Here is a 23104-nt window from a genome sequence, read left to right as displayed (position 1 = left end):
CACTCCAACACAAGTGGCACACCGGCGTGAGGCGATGGTGACTGTTTATGAGGTCCACAGAGCAGGCAAGTGGGCTATCTATAGAGATGGTAGAGTCATTATCACTGAGCGCCGTCCCAAATAGGGACGCGGGGTCTATGAGACCAAACACCTGGGGTTGGCAGTATGGAACTGCAATGGCATGCTGTGGTCGAATCCAGGAGGCTTGAGCGAGATTCTCATCACAGGCAGGGATGTCATTTTTTATACAGAGACTCATCAGAGCCCTGAGAGGGTCTTACCATCCATAGCCGGGTATGAGTGGGAGTCAGCTTTTCGAGACGAGACCTGCACACCAGGAGGAGTACGTGGCTCTGGGGGGTAGCTATCCTTTTTAGATCCCATCTCTGGCAGATTCTCAGCATCGTCAGGAAGGACGAAGATGCATGATATCTTTCGGTGCGCGGCTACAGCTTAGCAGTGACATAGTCATCCACATTTCTTTGTGTTATTTTGCACCACGCCACTCCCCTTACGCCGCACAGCATGGCCAGTCACCGTACTTACCATTATATGAGGTATCATGGAGTTCTCACAGTTGGGGGAAGTCCTACTTGGGGATTTCAACGCCAGGACGGGAAGTCAACAGGTCTCACTACTCGATCTAGACGACCCTATCAGACCGCAGGAGCTGGACATCACTGACACAAGGCTGCAGCGATCATCACAGGACCGTGAGGAGGTCACTGTGTATGGGAGATATTTCTTAGAGCTGGGAGCTGCACATGGTCTCGTTATCTATAACGAGATGTCCCAATGGCCTTTCTCCGACGCCCTCACCTCCTTCCCTCACTCAGGAGGTACTAGCATTGTGGACTACCTTATGGGATCTCCGGCTTTGGCACACCTTTATCCCAGACTTCTCCATTCCGCCCACCCCTTTTGAAGCTGATCATGCCTACTACCTCTCTTTCACTCTTACCTGCACACCAGCCGTTCCTCCAGCACCCCCCCCCCATCTCACATTACACTCAGGTCCTCTTTGATCACAAGCTTGACCTTGTTTACTCCAACCACATCTACCACCAACTCCAGGATGTGGAACCTACTGTCCCCCTATCCACCCTCACAACACAACTCACTACCATACTTCACACATCTGCCACAGCTTCGTTCATCTGCACGCAGCGGTCTACCGCCAAGCCACCTTGCGGTTCCATTCCCCAGAACTGTTGGTATGATGACGAATGTCAGGCCACACGCTCCTGTCTTAAGCATGAGGTACGGATTGTGCAAATCACGAAGTGCCAAGCGCAACGGATTTCTCAACGGCTCACCGGACGCAAGAAACGGGAGTTCTATGCTCGGAAAGAGGATGAGTTATACTGACTTTTCTTAGGGCCGAACTGCAAAGAGGCATGGAGGAAACTCCGAGAACATTGCCCTCGCACACCATCACCTGCCTAGACACATGGCACTCCTATGCACACTCCTCTATCATATCCCCCCATTAGCCACCCCCACCACCAGACCCCCGCCCCACTACCTCCACCTTCTTCACAAAGGGCATGGTCCTCAAGGCCATTCGTAGACTATGCAATGGGCAGAGCCCAAGATCATGAGGGACTCACTGCCGAGTACATCTCGCATGCCCATGATACCCTAGTGCCCCTACTAGCCTACATGTTCAATAGAGCCCTTTGTGAAGGATTTCCACCCTCTTGGTCCACCAACATCATCACCCCCATCCTCAAAGCCGATCCACTTGATCCTAATAACTACAGGACGATCATGATTGGCCACACGTTGGCTAAACACTATGGATTAGTGCTAGAGGCGGAGCTCAGTTCATTTGCAGAGAGCTAGGGATGCAGAGCCTCAAGACAGGCTGGCTTTCGGAGGAGCTAGTCTACCTTTGACCACATCTTCACCCTCCGTGCCATCATCAAGGAGGGTAGAGCACGACACCAGAGGATTTATTGCTACTTTGTGGATTTCTGCAAAGCTTTTGATACTGTACCCCGAGCCCGCCTCTTACACCGTCTATATATATATAGGAGATCGGAGTTCCATCTGACATGGTTTGGAGCATCATCGCCCTCTATGAGTCCGTCACCGGACGAGTGAGAGCCCCAGGAGGTACATCACAGGAGATTTCCAGCACTATTGGGGTTAAAGAGGGCTGCCCTCTATCACCCACTCTTTTCGGCCTCTACATTGATGAGATCTCGAGCTTCATTGATGGATTAGGTGGGGCTGGTCCCACACTGGCAGGCATATTGATCCCCATACTACTTTATGCAGATGACATCGTCCTCCTCTCAGATTCAGCCGAAGGGTTTTAGAGACAGTTGGATGCCTTACATGACTTTTGCACTCAGTGGGACCTCTCTGTTAACCTTGGTAAAACCAAGGTAATGGTCTTCAATACCTCTTGCCCCGTCACATCCAGATTGAGCTTCACATATAGAGGGGATCCTGTGGAGATTGTCTCATCCTATGTCTACCTTGGTGTCACTTTCAGTGGCCCACGCTTTACCATGCTTCCCCAGCCCCACATGCCAGTGTGACGTGGGGATATGCAACCTTGAGCTTACTTGAGCGGCGGTGCTTCCAAGCACATTTCCAGGAGCCAAGACGAAGGGCTGGCTTTCTGACACCCTCGCCACGCTAGCCTTGATGTATGGAGCAACTTTCTGGGGCCAAATTTATCCGATGAGGATTGGCAGCGAGTTGAGAGGCCCCAGGTCATGATGTTCTCGTGTATGATCCGCAGCAAACCATCAGTCCCACACCAGATTATCCAGGTAGAGTTTGCTGCAGCCCCGATGGTAGTGGAGGCACTCTTCCAGACAGTTACATACCTCCATCGCATCAGTCACATGGATCCCCATAGGTACTCGAGGCTTGCCCTGGAGTCCTCCAGAAAGCTAGCACTTGAGGGGCATTCTGGAGTATGGTATGCACTAGTTTCCACTTGGTTCTCAGTATATGGGCTCTGCCATGGACCGCCTACCCCCCCTTCAATACAGTTTGGACCCCCCTTTTTTCCAGCTGTCTCACGAGGATACCAACCGGGTTATTCGGTCGGATCTTCTTAGCCTCTACGCACATTGCACATGGATCACACCCCTGGAGCTCCCCACGAAGATGCACTTCTACAGAGATCACTTCCTCACACTCATTGAGGATGGATTCATCCAGCAGCCGGGCTACTTGAGTGTTCACATGTCCCATGCCATGTGGATTGCGATTGGCCAGATACGGGCTTCATCCACTGCCTCAAAGTGGAGACAGGTAGAGCTAAGCGCATCTTCAGAGCCGGGAAGCTCATACGGAGACGCAGAGAGGAGAGGATCTGCCGACTATGCCACAGAGGTTGAGACGGAGGAGCATTACATATGCCGCGGCCCAGTATACTATGAGATCCGTGGGAGGTTTCATTGTCTATTTTGTGGAGGGATTTGGTCCACTCTCTAGGATCATTGACTTCTAGGACCAGCGTTGCCTAGGCCTCTTCATGCTTGAGCTCCGCAGACACAGGGACACCTTCTTGAGAGAGCTTTGGCCCCAGCCACCCCGCCCCCTCCCTCGCCAGCCAACCATCACCAGTTTCTTCCGGACCCAGAAGGTGGAGGACACCGACATAGTGGATCTTGTGACCCTCCACGAGCTGCTTTGGACCTATCTCGCCTGAGAGGAGTTACCTCGGACCGAGCCTCTGCACTCCAGCGTGCCCAACGCCCTCGGCCCCCCATTGGCCACGATCACCTCATCAACTACCTCGCCTGAGCGGAGTTACCTCAGACCGAGCCTCTGCACTCCAGCGTGCCCAACGCCCTCGGCCCCCCGTCGGCCACGATCACCTCATCAACTCTAGATCTAGGACATGCTCCACCGCCATCGAGCTACCTTTCCACGTGACATAGCTGAGGGAGACCTCTCGACCATACTCATTAGCCCCATGCTTGATATTTTGGAGAGTGGTATACCATCTACTCGGAGCTAATGTTGCTCTCATGTTTCTACGTTCTTAGTATTCCATGATGAGTTTCCATGGACAGTTTTGTATCACCCCCGTGAGATAGCTATGCTTATGTTTTCTTTCAGTTTTATTTTCCATTCCATGATGAGATATGCCATGGACATTATTGTATCACTTTGGTCTCATAGGCCCATTGGGTCTTTAGTAGACGCTTAATATATCTTTCTTTCTTTCTTTCTCCCTCTCTCTTGCATATCCATGTCTATGCTTCTTCACACCATGGCTTGATCTCTCCACTTCTCTTTCCGCTCTCACTCACTCCCTCCTGGACGTAGCCATGTTTCCAACATGGTATCAGGGCTAGGCTTCTCCTTTAATCACCAACGTCATGAACACCTCCCAAGTTCTTCCCCCTTGCAGTTTTCTTCCACAGCCCCACCATCTCTGCGTTTTTCTTCTCATGCACGAATCTTTGTTTTCTGATCATTTGTTCGCGCTCACAAGATCTCCAGGCCTGTCACCTCACATATTGCATACTTTTTTAGCTCTCATAGCCACCCTCATGTGCTACGTTTTTCAACCCTTGTAGTGGCCTGCTCATGATCTTGCCACGACCATGATCTGCAGGACTTCCATCTCACGCAGCTCACCCATGATATGCCTTCACCCAGCCGCCTCCACTAGCTCGTTACCGCCCGATGATGCGTTGTTTACCAGCTCCAAAACACACATATGCTATGTTCTGCTCTATTAACAGCACCTAACAGCATGGCAGCCCATGTAGGCACCTTCTCATATAAGTGAACTTGATGCAGTCCCTATAGTCGTCCTTATAGCTGCATTTCAGACCTGCTTATGAGCTCATCATATGGCTCGTTTTCATATGCTGTGAGCACTCCATAATCAGTGCTTTATCTCATGAAGATTACCATGCAATAACAGCCCATACAGTCAGCCATTTTTCATTAAAAATCCTATGCTGTAACCAGCATACTATACCACAATGCCCCCTTGCACAGCAGGCCCCATGGGAGTCATATCAGATCGGGCATGCACACGAGAGAGAAAGAAGAAAGAAAGAAAGATATATTAACGTCTACGAGAGAGAGAGAAATGAAATGAAATGAAATGTTATATTAACGTCTTCAAAAGGCCATAATGACCTATGAGACCAAAAGTTACATCATGGTGGATCTGATACAATGTCTGGATAAAAAACCCAGAAAATGAAAAATAAAGATGATACTACCGGCACCTAGAAAATGAAACTGGAACTGGAATATAGCGAGGGGGGGGGGTACGCTATGGAGGTGAGTGGAGTATAGTGAGGGGATACAATATCATGTGGGACGGAGGGGTACACTATGGAGGTGCCTCCATCTCATAATATGTGCCGCATCGGACACTGGCGGATCTCCTCAATATCCTCTGTGGTCAGCACCCTGACCGGGTGTCCCGCATGCCTCGCAAGAATAATCCGAATCTGCCGCTGCAACCTCCGTCTATGCTGGGATGCCCTCCTCCGTAGTCGTGGGCGTCTGGACCACCAAGCTCAATCGCACGATCAATCAGTGTACCCCTGGTGTGGGCGGTATCCATGTCCTGCTGCTGCTGTGGTCCATCTGGCGCAGTGATGGCTGGACTAAAGAAATCTGTAATGTGCCTCTGAGTCTGGCTCTCTGTGCGCCTAAGCAGGCTATCTCTATGTCTCCGCAGCTCAAGCAAGAACAATCCCAAACACCTCTGGTCCTGGTACCCCATGACTTTGGAAAGTGGTCCAAAACCCTCTCTGAATAAACAGTGGAAACGACCACGTATCTCATAGTATGCAGTACAATGGCATATATAATGCAGCTCTGTCTCTGGCTCCCCATGGCATACTCGGCATATCCTGGCCTCAGCTGGTATACCTCTATATCGGCCATCTCAATCTCAAGCTGGTGTGAGGATGTGCGAATCTGACCAATAGCACATCGTACTGCATGAGACAAGTGTACATCCATGTAACTGGGTCTGATCACAAAACCATCTGCTGTGAGCTGAAGAAAATGCTCTCTGTAGAGAGAGAGAGAGAGAGAGAGAGAGAGAGAGAGAGAGAGAGAAAGAAAGAAAGAAAGAAAGAAAGAAAAGATATATTAACGTCCTGTCGAGGCCAAAGCTGACCTATAGGACAGATCAGAATACATCTTTGGTTACAATCCACTTCGGGGTATCGGTTAAAGAAAAGTGCATGTGGGATCAAAAAGAAACTAACTTCAAAGCTCTCATGACTCATGAGAGTTACATGTTACAATGGTAAAATCACCATGTGCTTAATGTGATTAGATATGTATAAGTATCAAGTTCATGTCCTTCAAAAGGAGGGTGGACCTTTAAAATCTTTGATGATAGCTTTTCCTCCTCTATAGACCGCCCACTTCCCTTGTTTCCTTGCTTCTCTGACTTTGGCCAGTTCCCCCGCTCTATTCTTTAGTTGTAGTGGGGTCAACTCATCAGAAATCCACACCGAGGTACCTTGCAATGATTTAGTCTGCTTCATTACCTTGATCTTATCAATCATATCATAGTATCGAACCCTAGCCTGTTTCCCTTTAATTTGAATGTCAGTTGGGTCACCAAGGTCTATAAAAGGTACCACTTTAGTGAGTCGTTCCTTTATGATATCTACATCCAAGATGTATCCCTCTAGCTGTTCATCTGTGTTGGTACCTACTGACCAATCTTCTGGCAAGCCCCCAATTCGAACAAAAGTTTCCACGCTTTTGACCCTTTCATTTTCTTTCAGGACTGACAGTACTTCACTGACAAAGTTCTCTGATTTTACCTGAGGTTTTGTGCTTTCTTGTTGTGTTTCCTGTATTTTTTGGGTTGCTTCTTGGGCTGCTTCCTGAATCTCCTGCTTGTTCTTGATGTCCTGCAATTGAGCTTCGAGGCCAGCAATCCTTGTTTCTTGACTGGCAATCTTTGTTTCCTTGTGTGTCAGCTCAGTTTTGAGGGTGGAGACCTCCTGCTGCAATTTCTTCAGTTCTCCCATGATGAAGATCTCCCATGGGGATTGAGGTTTGATAAGGGGTGGAAGGGGGGGTGGGTTCGAGGCCATGGTTGCAAATGACTTCAGTTTAGGGGCCATGTTGTATCACGGGGGTGCTGAAAATAGCCCACAGGGAGCCCCCCCCCTCCCCCTCAGGGGGGTACTGAATTTAAACCCTACTCAAGAGAGGGTAAGGGCGAGCAGAGGAGCAGAGGAGGGGGCTGCTACTACAGCGGGAGGGGCAGGCCCTGCTGCAGCGGCGACGGGAGAGAGAGAGAGAGAGAGAGGAAGTGACGGGGAGGAAGCGGCGACGGGAGGGGCAGGCCCTGCTGCAGCGGCGACGGGAGAGAGAGAGAGAGAGAGAGGAAGTGACGGGGAGAGAGAGAGAGAGAGAGAGAGAGAGAGAGAGAGAGAGAGAGAGAGAAATGAAATGAAATGTTATATTAACGTCTTCAAAAGGCCATAATGACCTATGAGACCAAAAGTTACATCATGGTGGATCTGATACAATGTCTGGATAAAAAAACCCAAAAAATGAAAAATAAAGATGATACTACTGTCACCTAGAAAATGAAACTGGAAATGGAAGGTAAACAAAAACCCTTATAGGGTGTGAATATAGTGAGGGGGGGGGGGGGGGGGGTATGCTATGGAGGTGAGGGGAATATAGTGAGGGGATACAATATCATGTGGGACGGAGGGGTACACTATGGAGGTGCCTCCATCTCATAATATGTGCCGCATCGGACACTGGCGGATCTCCTCAATATCCTCTGTGGTCAGCACCCTGACTGGGTGTCTCGCATGCCTCGCAAGAATAATCCGAATCCGCCGCTGCAAACTCCGTCTATGCTGGGATGCCCTCCTCCGTAGTCGTGGGCGTCTGGACCACCCAAGCTCAATCGCACGATCAATCAGTGTACCTCTGGTGTGGGCGGTATCCATGTCCTGCTGCTGCTGTGGTCCATCTGGCGCAGTGATGGCTGGACTAAAGAAGTCTGTAATGTGCCTCTGAGTCTGGCTCTTTGTGCGCCTAAGCAGGCTATCTCTATGTCTCCGCAGCTCAAGCAAGAACAATCCCAAACACCTCTGGTCCTGGTACCCCATGACTCTGGAAAGTGGTCCAAAACCCTCTCTGAATAAACAGTGGAAACGACCACGTATCTCATAGTATGCAGTACAATGGCATATATAATGCAGCTCTGTCTCTGGCTCCCCATGGCATACTCGGCATATCCTGGCCTGAGAGAGAGAGAGAGAGAGAGAGAGAGAGAGAGAGAGAGAGAGAGAGACGCCCTCGTCCCGTGGGACCCCGACCACCCCCAACTCAGCAACCCCGGATTCAGAAGATTCTAGCCTGCCATCAAGGAGCCTCATCCTCACAGCAGACTATGAACATCTCTAGCCTTCTTGTATCACCCCTGATGGACATCTTGGATGGGGGCCCTTGCCCGGCATTGATTGTTTTTATTCAGCTCATCCATATCCGATCACTTATTGTACCCTATACTTGGCATAGTAGGATCTAGATTGCTCATTTTGTATAATCTCAGAATCTGAGATCTTAGCTTTCAGTTTTCAGTTTTAGTTTACTATTGCTTTTTCTTATTTCATCCATGACGAGATTTCATGGACACTATGTACACATCATTTTGGTCTCATAGACCCTTTGGGTCTTTTGAAGAAGTTAATACAACTCTCTCACTCTCACTCTCTCCTCTACGTTGCCCGTGATGTAGCGTGCCTGCCCGCCTGGCACCTGCGCAGCGCCCTCTGCTCGCCTGTCGCACCCACCTACGCGCAGCGCCCTCTGCTCGCCTGTCACACCCACCTACGCGCAGTGTGCCTACCTGTCATCTGTTCTGCTCTGTGCGCAGCCTGTCGCCCGCCATCTTTCCTGCTCTGTGTGCACCCACTTACGTGCAGCGTGCTTGCCTGCCATCTATCTTGCTCTGTGCGTAGGCAGTCCACGCACACGCTCAAGTCTCTCTCTCTCTCTCTCTCATTGACTGTGGGAATCTGCAAAAAGTCATGGCCAAGACCGGGTTTAAAGAGGAGCTCGTGAAGGTGGAGGACAAGCTCGGCACAATTATCAAAGAAAACAAGAAGATGGTCGACTCTTCCGTCACCGCAATCATAAACCGCCTCTCCAAACTCGAGAAGGGATTTGACAAAATCGAAGAGCTCGAAGAGAGATCTTCCAAGCAAGAGGCTGAGATTTCAGCTTTAAAGGAGGAACTAGTGGAGGCCAAATTGCATGCTAAGAGTCAAGCAGCTGAAATCTCAGCCCTCAAAAAGGAGTTGGCAGCCACTTCAAAAAGCAATCTTGAGGATGGAAAATTTCAGCCCTCCTTTCTTGAAGAGCTGAATACCATCAAGGAACAAATGAGGATCATTCGAGAGGAGGAGGAGCAACATAAAGAGAAGACATCTTCATGGGTGGAGGTGATCACAAAGACACAAAAGAAGATGGACGAGGCGGAGAAATGGATCGAGGTCGCCAAGAAAGGGAAAGGTAAAGAATCGCCACCCATCCCCACTCCCACCATCATCAACATGACCCTTGAAGAGGAGCAAAGGAGGAAGACCCGGGCCTTACATGTACGAGTGTCCAGACTAAAAGACCGTGATGATGCGGAAGGGGAAACCAAGGAGCTCTTCTCTATGATGGGCATTGAAGCCATGCACACAAAGGCATGGAGAGTGGGAAAGAAGAGAGAAGGTAGTGGTGGCGAATCTTCTAAGGAGAGAGCACTTATCATTCGTTTCCCCTCCATGGAAGCGAAGAAGGACTTCTTGAAGAGACGTCCTACACTCAAGAAGACGGGAATATTTCTTGGAGATGACCTCACACTCTCGCAACTTGCCCACATGAAAGAAGTTATGCCAGAGATAAGGGCAGCCCGAGAGAAAGGGAAAGTGGCCTTCTATAGAGATGGTAGAGTGGTGATTATGGAGAGGCGCTCTTCATGACGGCGCGAGACCTATGGGACTACACTCAAAGTTGCTACTTGGAATTGTAATGGATCTCTACGTCTTGATGTAGTGGCTTTTGAGGATAGTTTCACTGGGAGGGACATCATCTTCTACTGTGAGACGCATCAGGCTCCTGGACAGTCAGTTAGTGGATACCGATGGGAGACAGCTTGTAGACAGGAGACTCGTTCAGAGCATAGAGGACGGGGCTCAGGAGGAGTGGCAGTATTGTTTAGAGAGGAGCTACAGCCACTGATACATATAGTCCGTAGAGATGAGCAGGCTAGGTACATGTGGGTTAGACTGAGGGCAGAGACGGGCAGATATCTCTACATTGCTATATGCTATTTTGCTCCTAGTACATCAGTGTATGCATCACCTAGCGGGCAGTCTCTCTTTTCTATTTTGGATGATGACATTTGGGAGTTCTCCAGGGATGGTGACATCATTCTCCTGGGGGACTTCAATGCCAGGACCGCCCATAACCAGACAGTATTTTATGATACCTCAGAGGAGATGTTGAGGGAGCTTGATGTTAGGGATATGGGCCTATCTAGACTCTCACAGGATGAGGAACATACAGTGTATGGGCGGTATTTGATAGACATGGGGACTGCACATGGATTGGCCATCCTGAATGGCCTACAGAGATTCCCGACATCGGGCGGTTTCACTTGCTTTCCACATAGCCATGGTGCTAGTACAGTGGACTATGTTATGGCTCAGCCCAGTCTCATTCCCTCTTTTCAAGATTTTATGGTAGGCACTAGGCCGGTTGGAATAGCTATCTTGTCCTTCACTCTCACATTTCAGTTCAGCACCGCTCCATTGGGACAGGTCTCCACACACACTCGTTATACCTTTACGAGGGAGACTGACACCGTGTACACGGATGAGATATACAGACGCTTATGTGCCGAGGAGCCGGGACGGCCATTAGATGAGCTCACTCAGATATTGATAGATAAGCTTCATGCTGCAGCATCAGAGGCATATCCCCATAGTCAGCCTACACGGAGACGATCTGGGAACATGCCCTAGAACAGCTGGTATGATGAGGAGTGCAGAGAGATGAGGATCAGATTACAGAGAGAGGTGCTCATGGGTGTTACCACTCACAGACAGTCACGGATTACCTTCCGGCACCTAGTGCGACGGAAGAAGAGGGCTTATCTTGCTCAGTTAGAGAGGGATTTGTATCAGTTATTTATGAGTCAGGACTCAGGCGAGGCATGGAGACTATTCCATGAGCATTCACCATCACCAGCCATTACCTCCACAGAGATTTGGGGTGAGTATGCAGCATCCCTGTACACAGCAGCAGGACAGCCGCCCCTGCCAGACCCACCGGAGCCATGCCCAGAGACGTGTGCTTTCTTTACTGCTGAGATGGTAAGGAAAGCTATTGACAGGATGAGGACTGGGAGAGCATATGATCATGATGGTTTAGTAGCAGAGCACTTTATTCATGCCAGAGATATGCTTGCAGAGCTTATTGCTATGATGTTTAACCGAGCCATGTGTGAGGGTTTTCCTGAGACTTCGAATATGTCCACGATTGTGCCTATCTTCAAGTCAGGGGATCCCATGCTTCCTGGGAATTATCGTACCATCATGATTGGTCACACATTGGCTAGATTATATGCATCTATTCTTGAGCAGGAGTTGAGTAGGTGGGTAGAGAGAGAGGGCATACGTGCATCAGGGCAGGCAGGGTTCAGGAGAGGTTTCTCCACTCTTGACCATATCTTGACACTCAGAGCTATTATTGAGGAGGGCAGATTATATGGCAGGAGGATTTATTGTTGCTTTGTGGATTTCCGCAAAGCTTTTGACACAGTAGCGAGAGCCAGACTGATGCGCAGACTACAGGAGATGGGAGTGCCCACAGAGCTGATTTGGGGAATCATGGCTTTATATAGGACAGTTGTGGAGCAGGTACGTACTACTCAGGGTATATGAGATGGTTCACTCCACTATTGGGGTGAAACAGGGTTTCCCCCTTTCTCCCACCTTATTTGGGATGTACGTGGATGAGGTTTCAGACTATGTAGAGCGGGAGGGTGACAGAGGAGCACAGCTAGCAGGGACATGGATTCCACTGTTATTGTATGCTGATGATATTGTGCTGATCTCAGATTCTCCAGAGGGGATGCAGCGTCATTTGGATGCATTGCACACGTTTGCACAGGACAGTGGATTGTCTGTTAACCTTGGTAAAACCAAGGTGATGGTGTTTAACACCACAGCACAGTGGGTTAGGAGGTCAGTACCCACCTTTACATATGGTCAGGAGACAGTGGAGTATACAGATGCATATACTTACCTTGGTGTGGTTTTCAGTGGCCCACTATTTTCCTTGAGGAGAGTAGCGGAGACCAGATTGACCAGAGCTTATGCAGCATTGGGGAGACTAGAGAGGATGTGTTCGCAGGTTCAATTTCAGGAACCTTGAACAAAGCTCTGGCTCTTTGACACTTTGGTCACTTCAGCCATGCTGTATGGAGTGGAGATATGGGGACCCTCAGTGGATCACGACAGCCGAGCTGGTAGCACTGATGGATGGAGACATATGGAGAGGCCCTTGGTTTCTATGATTTCCCGGATGATTAGGGCCAAGGCCTCCATACCACATGATATTATCCGTGCAGAGATGGCTGCCCCCCCATTGGTAGTAGAGGCACTCACTCGATCAGTCTCCTTTATACATAGCACTTGGGCTCTCCCTAGAGACAGATATGCTCGCTTAGCCCTGGAGTCTTCACGACAGTTGGCATCACAGGGAGATGGATCATGTTGGTATGCACAGATAACAGCTTGGTTCCAGTTTTTTTTTTTTTTTTTTTTTTTTTTTTTTTGGAAAAAAGATCCTTCTATTAGTTACTGAGAAAACGCCATATGGCTACAAAGCTCACCTCGCAAGGAGGGATAAAACACAATGAACACCTGAGCTCCCCCCCGTGGCTGGCCGCTCTCTGGGGGGGGCTACCTAGTAATACATGAAGGAGGTGAGAAGAGCCAAACTGGCGGCCGATAGTGCCAAGCGACATCCTCGTCCCTCGCGGTGAGGAAAGGGCCAGGCTGCCAAGTGCGGAGGAAAGCCTTGCGGCGCCCTCTCATGCGATCCGAGTCACCCTGGAGTTTCCCCCAGTGTCCTCTCAAGGTGTGAATGATGTCCACCCAGAGAGCCTGTATGACCTCCGCCGGTGGAGTCGTCTGATGATCAATGGCCTCCCTGCATCGGGCTCTCCATATGTGCCAGGCCGTCATGCTGCTGATCATCTCCCATCTCTGCCCGACCCCCTCCAGTGAGGCTGCCGAAGAGAAGTCTGGCGTCGGAACCACAGCCATCGCCCTATCAGAGACCTGGATGGTCACACTGCCAGGAACGTCCTCATATCCAAGTGCAGGGCCGCTGTCCGTGGCCCAAGCCACCGCACCCCATGTCACCACCATCTCCCCTGGAGAACCTGCAAAAACCATCCTGAGAGCGCGCTGCCAGACCTGCTGTGCCTGTGGGCAGTCCCATAAGCAGTGCCGCTGTGACTCCTGTGCATGGTCGCACCGAGGGCAGGACGCTGGGTGTCTGCCAAAGGCTAGCCAAGCCCCCACAGCCAGTCCCCTATGCGCTGTGAGCCAGAGAAAAAGCGTCACCTTCCGGGGCCGGAAGCTGGCCCAAAGGCGCTGCCAGAAGTCCCTAAGAAAGGCAGGGGAGAGCCCCTGTCGCCGCCAATGCTCGGCCGCTGCCGGGGTGCTCGCTATCCTGTGTCTCTGAATCCGCCGCCCCAGCCTCGCGGTGTACTGAAAAAAGGGGATGGCCGGGCTGGTAGGGGCCGAATAGGGGTCTCGCCAAAACCACTCACCTGGGTCCCACTGAAGGCGAATAAGAGGCTTGCTGTCCCAAGCCCAGAGTCTCCAAGAACAATCCTCCCCTATCGAGGCCGGTGAGGGGTCTACATGCCACTGTCTCTGATGAAAGCCGACCACCCGAACCCTCTGTAGGATACAACCCTGGAGCCCATCCAAATCTAGTCGTGTCCTCTGAAGCTGGCCACCCTCTCCCACCTCGAAAGTGAGTGGGGCGACTCTCTCCGCTGTGCCGCAGACCGCTAGAAGGATCTCATGCCGAGTAAAGACACCCATCCACTGTGGAGGTGAAGGGTCCTGTACTGGGGTCCGCCACTCCCGGGGGATGGCCGCCTCAATATCCTGTCTCATCAACTCTCTGCCCCTCATCCCACTGAGTCTCCTCTCCTGAGCCTCTGGAGGCAGCTGCTGAAAACAAATCCAGTCATCTAGGGACTGGGCCGGGCCGGAGCTCAACGGGCCCCACGACACGTGAGACCGCGAGCCAACCATATGGCCACTGGGGAGTCGAATCAAGGGGTTCCAGATCAATGGCTGTCTCAGGCGCTCCTCATCGGTGCCCGGGGGAGTCTGGAAGAGTGACGGCCTCAGATGCGCCCAGGCCCTCAGAAGGCTGGCTGCAAAACGCTCCTCGAAGCCAAGGCCAACTCCTCTGGATCGCTGCTCCGTAAAGATCCACCTGATGCTGGGGGTCCAGGGGCCGCTAAGAGAAGGAGTGCGGCTGAGCATCCTGGAAACAAGAAACTCCTTCCACGGCTCAACGCCTGGCAGGAGACCACGAACTACCAGCTTGCCAAGCAAAGCGCGGCTTTGGCAAATAGGATCTACAATGCCCAAGCCGCCTCTCTCCCTCGGCTGAGTGATCACAGCCCATGCCACCTTGGCCCTGGCGGGTCGCCCGTCGCCTCCGGACCAGAGAAAGTTCCTGATGAGCCTCTGCACCTGGCCAATGCACGCCCGAGAGAAGGCCCAGCAAGAAGTGATGTACCACATGGTAGCGAGCAGAACCTGGTTGGCCACAACTACTCGGCCAGCCAGAGATAAACGAGCAGTACTCCAATACAGAAGCTTCTTCCGAATGCTCAGAAGAAGGGGGGCTATCTGCTGCTCCGGAGATATATCAATGCCCACATAGCAGCCCAAATAACGCACTGTAGTGCCGGGGGGCAGCCACTGAAAACCATCAACTGGCCTCCAAGTCGGGGGGGGCAAAGAACTGACCCACAACCCACACGACTTGTGCCAGTTGATCAAAGCGCCCGAGGCTCTGCAAAACCTGTCCATGGCTGAGGCGAAGCGGCGGAGGTTCTCCTCACCTCCCTGAAGATAGACAGCAGTGTCATCCGCAAACTCCGAGTCTAGGAGCTCCTCCGAGGTGCGGATGGGAAGCTGGAGGCCCCTCAAACCTGTATCCTGTGCCGTCAAGAAGGTGCTCATGGCCTCCGCCACAAAAAGAAAAAGAAAGGGCGCCAAGGGGCACCCCTGCCGCACCGAGCGCGAGAGCTGGAACCGCTCACCGCACACGCCCTGTATCAGCACTTGGCTATGAGCCGAAGTGTAGAGTGCAGAGACCCCACGGATCCACTGAGGGGGGAAGCCCATCCTCTCCATAGTACCTTCCAAGAAGGCCCAGTCCACCCGATCATAGGCCTTCTCGAAGTCGAGAAGGAGCACCGCCAGATCCTCCTGCCGAAATCTAGCCAAAGCCGTAGCCTCCCAGAAAGAAAAAATGTTATCCAGAATGCTCCTATCCTGGATGAAGCCTGTCTGCGTGGAGTGGATGATGTCCGGAAGGTGAGGCTGAAGCCGCCTGCTGATCGCCTTAGCTAGGACTTTGTAGGCCGTGCCTAGCAAGGTGATCGGTCTCCACTGTCTAATCTCCAGTCTGTCTCCTCCCTCTTTGGGGATCAAGTGAATCAACCCCTCTGCCATGCTGTCCGGCATGACTCCCGTCTCCATAATCTCCTGGAATGCCAATCTGAAGCCCCTGTGAAGGAGGCCCCAGTACCTCTGGAAGAAAGCCACTGATAAACCGTCCTCACCTGGGCATTTGCCCCGAGGTAATGCCCGAAGAGCCTCCTCTAGTTCCGTATCCGAGAAGGGGGAGAGAAGGGAGTGCTGCAAATGGGCCGGCACAACCGGTCGCGTGAAGCTCCAGACTGCCTCCCTAGCCTCTCTCACCCTGTCGTCTGCTGGCTCAGCAGAGAGGAGATCTCTGTAAAAATCTGTGGCTATCGCCCGAACCCTGGGGGGATCCACCACAACCTGGCCATCAGCCTGACGAAGCCGCCTGAGACCCTCTCGTCTGAAGCGAGGCCCAGTCGCCTCAAAGAAATCCCGAGTCACTCTGTCTCCAGCCTGAGTCCAAAAAGAAGCCCGAGCATGGAATCGGAACTCCACCCGCCTCTCCTCGATGGATCTGATCTCAGTGCGAGCTGTCTCCAGTTGCATGGCTTTAGTATGGAAAGGCTACCTCCATTTCAGTACTCCTTGGATGCACCCTCCCTCTCTCTCACACGGGCAGAGATAACCAAACTTATCAGGCAGGACTTGATTCAGCTGGACACTAGGAGGACATGGATACAGCCGACACAGGAGCTTGGTACGAAGATGGCTTTCTATAGAGATCATCTTCTCCAGCTCACGCAGGATGGGTTTGTGATTAGACCCAGCTACATGGATACTCATCTTTCTCATGGGGTACGGTGTGCTATTGGTCAGATGCGCACATCCTCACACCAGCTAGAGATTGAGACTGGCAGATTCAGAGGAGTACCAGCTGAGGCCAGGATTTGTCAGCTGTGCGAAATGGAGCGAGAGACAGAGTTACATTACATATGTCACTGTCCAGTATATTATGAGATACGAGGCCGTTTTCACTGCCTGTTTAGAGAGGGTTTCGGACCACTTTCTAGAGTCATGAGATACCAGGATCAAAGATGCCTCGGATTATACTTGCTGGAGCTTCGTAGACATAGAGAGGGTCTCTTGAGAGGGAGGGGATCAGAGAGGGAGAGACACCTACAGAGGCAGATTACAAACTTCTTTCGACCAGAGATTGAGCAGTCAGGCCAGCAGGCATTGCAGCTAGCCCCAGAGTATAGCCGCACTAGAGGTACACTGATTGATCGGGCTATAGAGCTGGGGCGGTCCAGGCGCCCCAAGATGAGAGGCCCATCTCGACACCGGCGGAGACTACAACAGAGGATCAGGACCATACTAGCACGGCATGGGAGACGTCCAGTCAGAGTACTCACCATGGAGGACATTGAGGATATCCGCCATCGACCGATGAGAGACATCTTTGGGTGATGTGTATGATGCTTACCTTTGTTGTTGGAGTTTTCCTCCCAGATGTTATCCATTAGGAGCTCCTAGTACCGTACTTTTCCTCATAGTTATTTCAGTTTCAGTTAGTTGTTTTTAGCTTTTCTTACACAGACATTGTATCAGATCCACCAATTGTTGTAACCTTTTTGGTCTCATAGGTCATTTTGGCCTTCTGAAGACGTTAATATATCATTTCATTTCATTTCATTTATCTCTCTCTTTCTCTGCCCCCCCCCCTCCCGCTGCGCCCACCCCTCCCGCTGCTTGCCTCGCCCCCTTCGCTCTCTCTCTTTTTTTTTTCTGTGAAATGGTGCTTTATATTATATGTAAAAAATGTACATCAGCCACATGGCTCACACAGAACCTATGGCCCCAAAAAAAACTCCCACAAAAGATCCTCTAAAGGATCATGACCATGCAAACCTGTACACTAATAAGAAAGCCTCCTAGCCAAATAAGCATCCCAGATAAAAAGCATCAAAGATGAGCCAGCCGAGCCGCCGTAGACCATAACGAAATAACATCTGCATCCAGTAGCTGAGCTGAGAGAAGAGAAGAAAACTGCCAAAGCAGCAAACCGCGGGTACGTAGAATGTGCCCATGTATTCCAAACAAGGAATCAAAGATGAACCCATTCCGTGTAGTCCAAATATGCAAAAGTCCTGTCCATCTAAGGAAATGGAATATCACAAGGTGACTGTCCGAAGTAATGACTTGAGGACAAATCCCAAATATCCACTGATGAGCCGAAACAGTAGACCTCTCTACTGCCTCCCAAACGCGAGAGACAAAAGACCAAATCTGACGGGCCACTGGACAACTCATGAACAGATGCATAATTGTTTAGTGCATGTCGTGCAGAAGAAGCAAGAGTCCAATGTAATTTTACGACGGTTGAGCAGATCCCGTGTAGGTAACCCTCCCACCAACATCCTCCAAATGAAAACCTTACCTTCGTAAGGGAGTTTAGACTGCCAACCGCGCATAAGAGTTTTCTGCCACCATGATTTAGACTTATGCAATCCCCACACCTTATTGGCCTTGGCTGAAACCCAATCTTTCTCTGGTACGAGCTTATGATAGACCTGGTTAGTTGAAAGTGATATCAAGTCACCAGGTTTACATAGTGCCCAATCAAGCCAAGGCTGATCTGTAGATGGCCGAGACAATGGAGTAAAAGGCTCAACTGCATGCATGATGTCAACCCATAGTGGCTGAAATATCCGAGGAACCCTAAAGTGCTGTCGAATCGACGAAACGAATATGGCCTATCACGACCAGGTATCACAGCATCTCGGATTCTAACCAAGCCTAACCTGACCATGCGGTTGAGTCGTATGCGTGAAGCATCTTTGTCTGGCCAAACAATGACACGCGACTCCACGAATGTTTCGAACTGCAAAGAGTTCAAAAGTAGTCTTTCATGACCAGGATCCCACCGAGCCAATAGTAGAACTTCATGCCAAGAAAGGAGAATATGCGATAAAATGTGAGATGAGCGAATACGGACAGGATGAGCCGCATTCACAATGTCCCACCATGAAGCTTGCACACGTGTCCGTCCATGTGACAATTCCTCCAACTCAATCAAGTCACGAGCCATGAATACCCAAGGCTGCTCCTGCAAACACATATCCTGAAAAGCGCCCACCTACGCGCCACCATATGCAAGCGGACATCCAGTAAAGTAGCCCCACCCATTCTTTTGGGCGTCGTAATGTGATTCCAAGCTATCCATGTTTGACCCATAATATTTCCTTGCCTCTTCCACAGCATATACCGAATGGGAGCAACCAAACGGAGAAGAGATTTGTGCGTCCAAGGTAGCAAAGGCAAAAAATAGGAAATCATGCTAAGCATAATAACCTGAGCTACCTTAACCCTCACGTGCATAGGCCACCCTTGAGCTTTCCAATACACAAATTTATCCGAGATCCGAGCAGAAATCCAAGCAAGAAGCGCTTGGGGGTCCACATCCACACCCACCGGATACCCAAGATGACGAACAATGTCTCCTCCTGTATGCACCACACGGCCTTGCCACCCTAATGCCTCAAGATCAAATTCCGTGCATACAATGAGGGCTGATTTTGTTGAATTTATTTTCAGCCCAGAAGCCAATGCAAAATTATTCCAAGCTTCCATTGCTCGATCTATATTGGCTTTTTCGGCCCTGAGAAACACAAAAGTGTCATCCGCAAGGGCTTGAGCAACCAATTGCTTGCCATGAGGGAGATGACTTCACCATGTGATGCCATAGCATCTAGGCGAGATAACATAGGATGAGTGGCAATGGCAAAGAAAAGAGGGCTAAGAGGACAGCCCTGTTGGAGAGAACGGGTGAGAGAAATACCATCCGAAAGTCCGCCATTGAGCATAATCCGCGTGACAGAGCTAGAGCCAAGTAAATGCACCAAATTAGCCATTTTGGGACCAAAGCCCATGACTGTCATTAACTGAGTAAGGAAAGACGAGCTGACATGATCAAAAGCTTTTTCAAGATCCAGCTGCACCATCACAATCTCTTGCTTCTTTGCCTTGGCATAATCCACTCCAATTTGAACATTAAGAATATTATGAAAAATATTCCTGCCATGCACAAATCCATATTGATATGGATGAATAAGAGTAGGAAGCACCTTCTACAAGCGATTGGCAAAAATCTTTGTAAAGATTTTATACATAATACCCATAAGTGAGATCAGGCGCCATTGAGCCAAAGAAGAAGGCGAAGGGACTTTGGGTAACAAACGAAGTATGCCCAACTTCCAATCGGCAGGCATATATCCCTCATCCCAAACCCTTTGACAAATAAGTGTCAAAGGCTCTGCAAGCTGATCAGCATATTTTCGGAAAAACTCATTTGTCAAACCATCCCAACTAGGGCTCTTTCCCATGGGAAGTTTGGAGAGAACAGTTTCCACTTCCCCTTGAGTAACAGGAGCATCAAGCTGAACCGCCACATCAGGGTCAACTTGATATCGTACTTTAGCAAACAATAACTCCCCTGCAGCCAGGACAGCCGGCGAGACATCCTCTCGAGGGGCAAGCAAATCTTCATAAAACCTGATGCAATGCTGAATAACCTCAGAAGGTTGAGTAACAAGGTTGCCTTGGGCATCCATGAGCCTAACAATATTCTCACGCATATGTTTTTGATGCAACTTATCATAGAAGCGATGAGATTGACAGTTAGCATCCCGCAAAGCATCAAGACGTGCAAGTAGTTTAAAGCGAACATATTGTGCTTCCTACACCCTAGATAGCTCCTTTTTCAGCCATTCTATGGCATCCATAACTTCAGCATCCATAGAGTCAGTAAACATGAACACCTGCAAGCCCTTTAAAAGCGACTCAAGAAGAGCCACATGCTGTTTTTGTATAGAGGCATTAGCAAGACCATAATGCCGCGCTAATTTCCGAGTGTTGGTAAGGAACATTGGCCAAGCATGATAATCAGCCATGGACACTCTTGTGGAGAAATGTCGTATCAACTGACGCATATAAACATCAAAAACTCCATGCTCCAAAAAAGTGTGATTTAAGCGCAAAGGCAAGCGTCCCAACAAGCCTTTATATGCATCCATAGGATGATAGACCATTTCAAACACAAGCGGCCAATGATCCGACAAAACCTGTTGTTGCTGATCAACCATCATAGTAAGAACCTCTGGCAAAAAGAGATCTTGATGTAAAATATACATCCTATCCAATCTAGCATAAGTGCCCCGAAACTGTTATGAGGCATAAGTGTAACCCCTTTCATCTGGATGCAACCAAGACCACATGTCTTGTTTTAGCGACCTTGCTGCAAAAGCTTCCCACGCCATTCTCTCCGAGCCATCCATTACAAAATGAGGCGACGTGGCTTGCTCCCTGGAGACACACATATTAAAGTCTCCCATCACAAAGCCAGGATGAGAGATTGAAAGAGCACACAAGTCATTCCACAGCAAACGGTGTGCACGAGCATTATTTGGAGCATACATCCCTAACAACCATAAAGGCGTATCATCCCAAACAATCTGTATCACTAGAAATCTTCCATGAACATCTTGAATCACAAGAGAAGGCTGAAACTGCGAACGAACAGCAAACATAACACCTGACTGCGAAGCAGGATGTCCGCTGTAGAAAACATGAAACCCCTTATATACATAGGCTTTGCCAGCCAACTTATGCTTCTTATGTTCAACTGCACACAAAACATCCCAACCATGACAAAAAGTTGTACGCCAAAGCCTGAACTGCTTTTGGCGCGAAGAAATACCCTTTACATTCCATTGTACAATTTTCATAAGCCTTCCCAGAAAAGGAATCAACAAGGCCGTGTACTAGGCCCAGGACAATCTGCCAAATCACGAACTTTTGAAGCATTGCATTTTTAGACATGGTATTTGTGATCTCAGACTGCCCTTTGAGTTCCCGAGCACATGCCGAAGGGTAATGACCATCCCATGGCGAGATGACCTCACTCTTCGAACCAAACACAAGAGGCAATTGTTGTTGTGCTTCCTTTGTTAGGCGACTTCTAATAGGATAGTGTTCTACTCTATCCACCCCAAGAGACCCTGTACCCTGAGAAAGTTGGCCTCCTGACCTCTCAATCCTAGTCTGTTGCTGGGCACGTGAACCCAAAGGGCGACGAGCATATGTATGTAAGGGCCCCTGATGAGTACGCAAAGGCCCCCGCCAAACAGCATCTGAGAAATCCCCCGCGGGGCAACAAATCGTGTCTTTTTACCACGTACTTCCACCCATGGCTGCACAATCTCATTATGAACATCCACATGTACATCCATGTGCTGGGCATCATGTAAAGGAGCATCATTCTCCTCTTCCACGGGCAACTGCCCCCATCAACGATATCCTTGGTAGCAACAACTTGTTCTTTCTTAGGACATTCGGAGACAAAGTGGCCCATCTCACCACATTTGAAACAGTGGCCAGCAAATGTATCCCACCTCAATTCATACATTAAAGGTTGCAGCCCAGCCATATTGAGACGCAAATGTGTCAGCCTAGGTCTCCTAGTATCCCACAACATGCATAGACGATTTCGGTTTCTAGATGTCATTCGAGGCACCACCAAGACATCACTGATACCTCGCATGAGACCTGGTAAAACACGCCAAAACATTGGTGGGAATTGTTTCACTTCAACCCAAACTGGGCAAGCCTGGCGCAACATATCTTGGTACTCTGCCATAGGCTTCCACGGAACCACATGAACCAACTGCCCATCCAAAAAGAGTGGCACCTGCTCCAAGACTGCCCTACGGGCTTCCGAAGTGCAAAAAAGTACTTTCTCTTCCATATCCAAGTCTATGCTTGCACACACCATGGCTTGATCTCTCCACCTCTTCTTCGACTCTCACTCACTCCCTCTTTGGACTTGGCCATGTTTCTAATAGTCCAGTCCACCTCCTCTCCTGCAAAGCAATAGCACCTGCGAAGCAGAGGAGAGACAGGAGAGATTTGGAGCAGCCAACAATGATCCAACACTTGAGCAAAATCGGAAAGTAGAGACAGCTCTTGAACCAGCCCCCAAAAGCATGTAAAATCCTAGCGGTGCTTAGGAAAGATGACCGTGTTCTCATGTGTGTGTGTGCATGGAGAATTATGGATAGTTGGTAAGTGACAATGATTTACTTTGTCTACACGACCAATGCAAATTATTTTATTAGTGCACCATATTTTTGTACGGACAATTATTTATAGAATCCCCCATTTTGTATGCCTCAGGCAAGGACTTTTATTTGATGGATGTGAAAGAGAGCTTGTACATAGCCCTTGATCAAAATCGGAAACTTGAATAGAAATCTAGGCCTTATTTTTGGAAGAAAAGCTCTGTACTTTTGTAGAAAGCCAAGCCCAATGCACGTGCATCTATTTTTGGCACACGAGCTTCTCTTAATATAAAAGTACTCAAGTGT

General features: G+C 49.8%; 2 protein-coding genes across 2 annotated transcripts in view; one reads left to right on the top strand and one right to left on the bottom strand.

The window, feature by feature from the left end:
• The window catches only part of LOC147625532 (Metallo-hydrolase/oxidoreductase superfamily protein), a 174218-nt gene that overhangs the window by 80833 nt on the left and 70281 nt on the right, over positions 1-23104 (top strand).
• Positions 6114-7259, bottom strand: LOC147625533 (uncharacterized). The gene has a single exon (XM_086817035.1). It carries the CDS (start codon positions 7092-7094, stop codon positions 6318-6320), a length of 777 nt encoding a protein of 258 aa, XP_086673161.1. The 5' UTR covers positions 7095-7259; the 3' UTR covers positions 6114-6317.

The sequence above is a fragment of the Cibotium barometz genome, chromosome 23 (assembly GCF_041138505.1).
Source record: "Cibotium barometz isolate CiBa-2024 chromosome 23, ASM4113850v1, whole genome shotgun sequence".
Lineage (NCBI taxonomy): Eukaryota > Viridiplantae > Streptophyta > Polypodiopsida > Cyatheales > Cibotiaceae > Cibotium > Cibotium barometz.
This window is presented reverse-complemented; position numbering and strand designations above follow the sequence as displayed.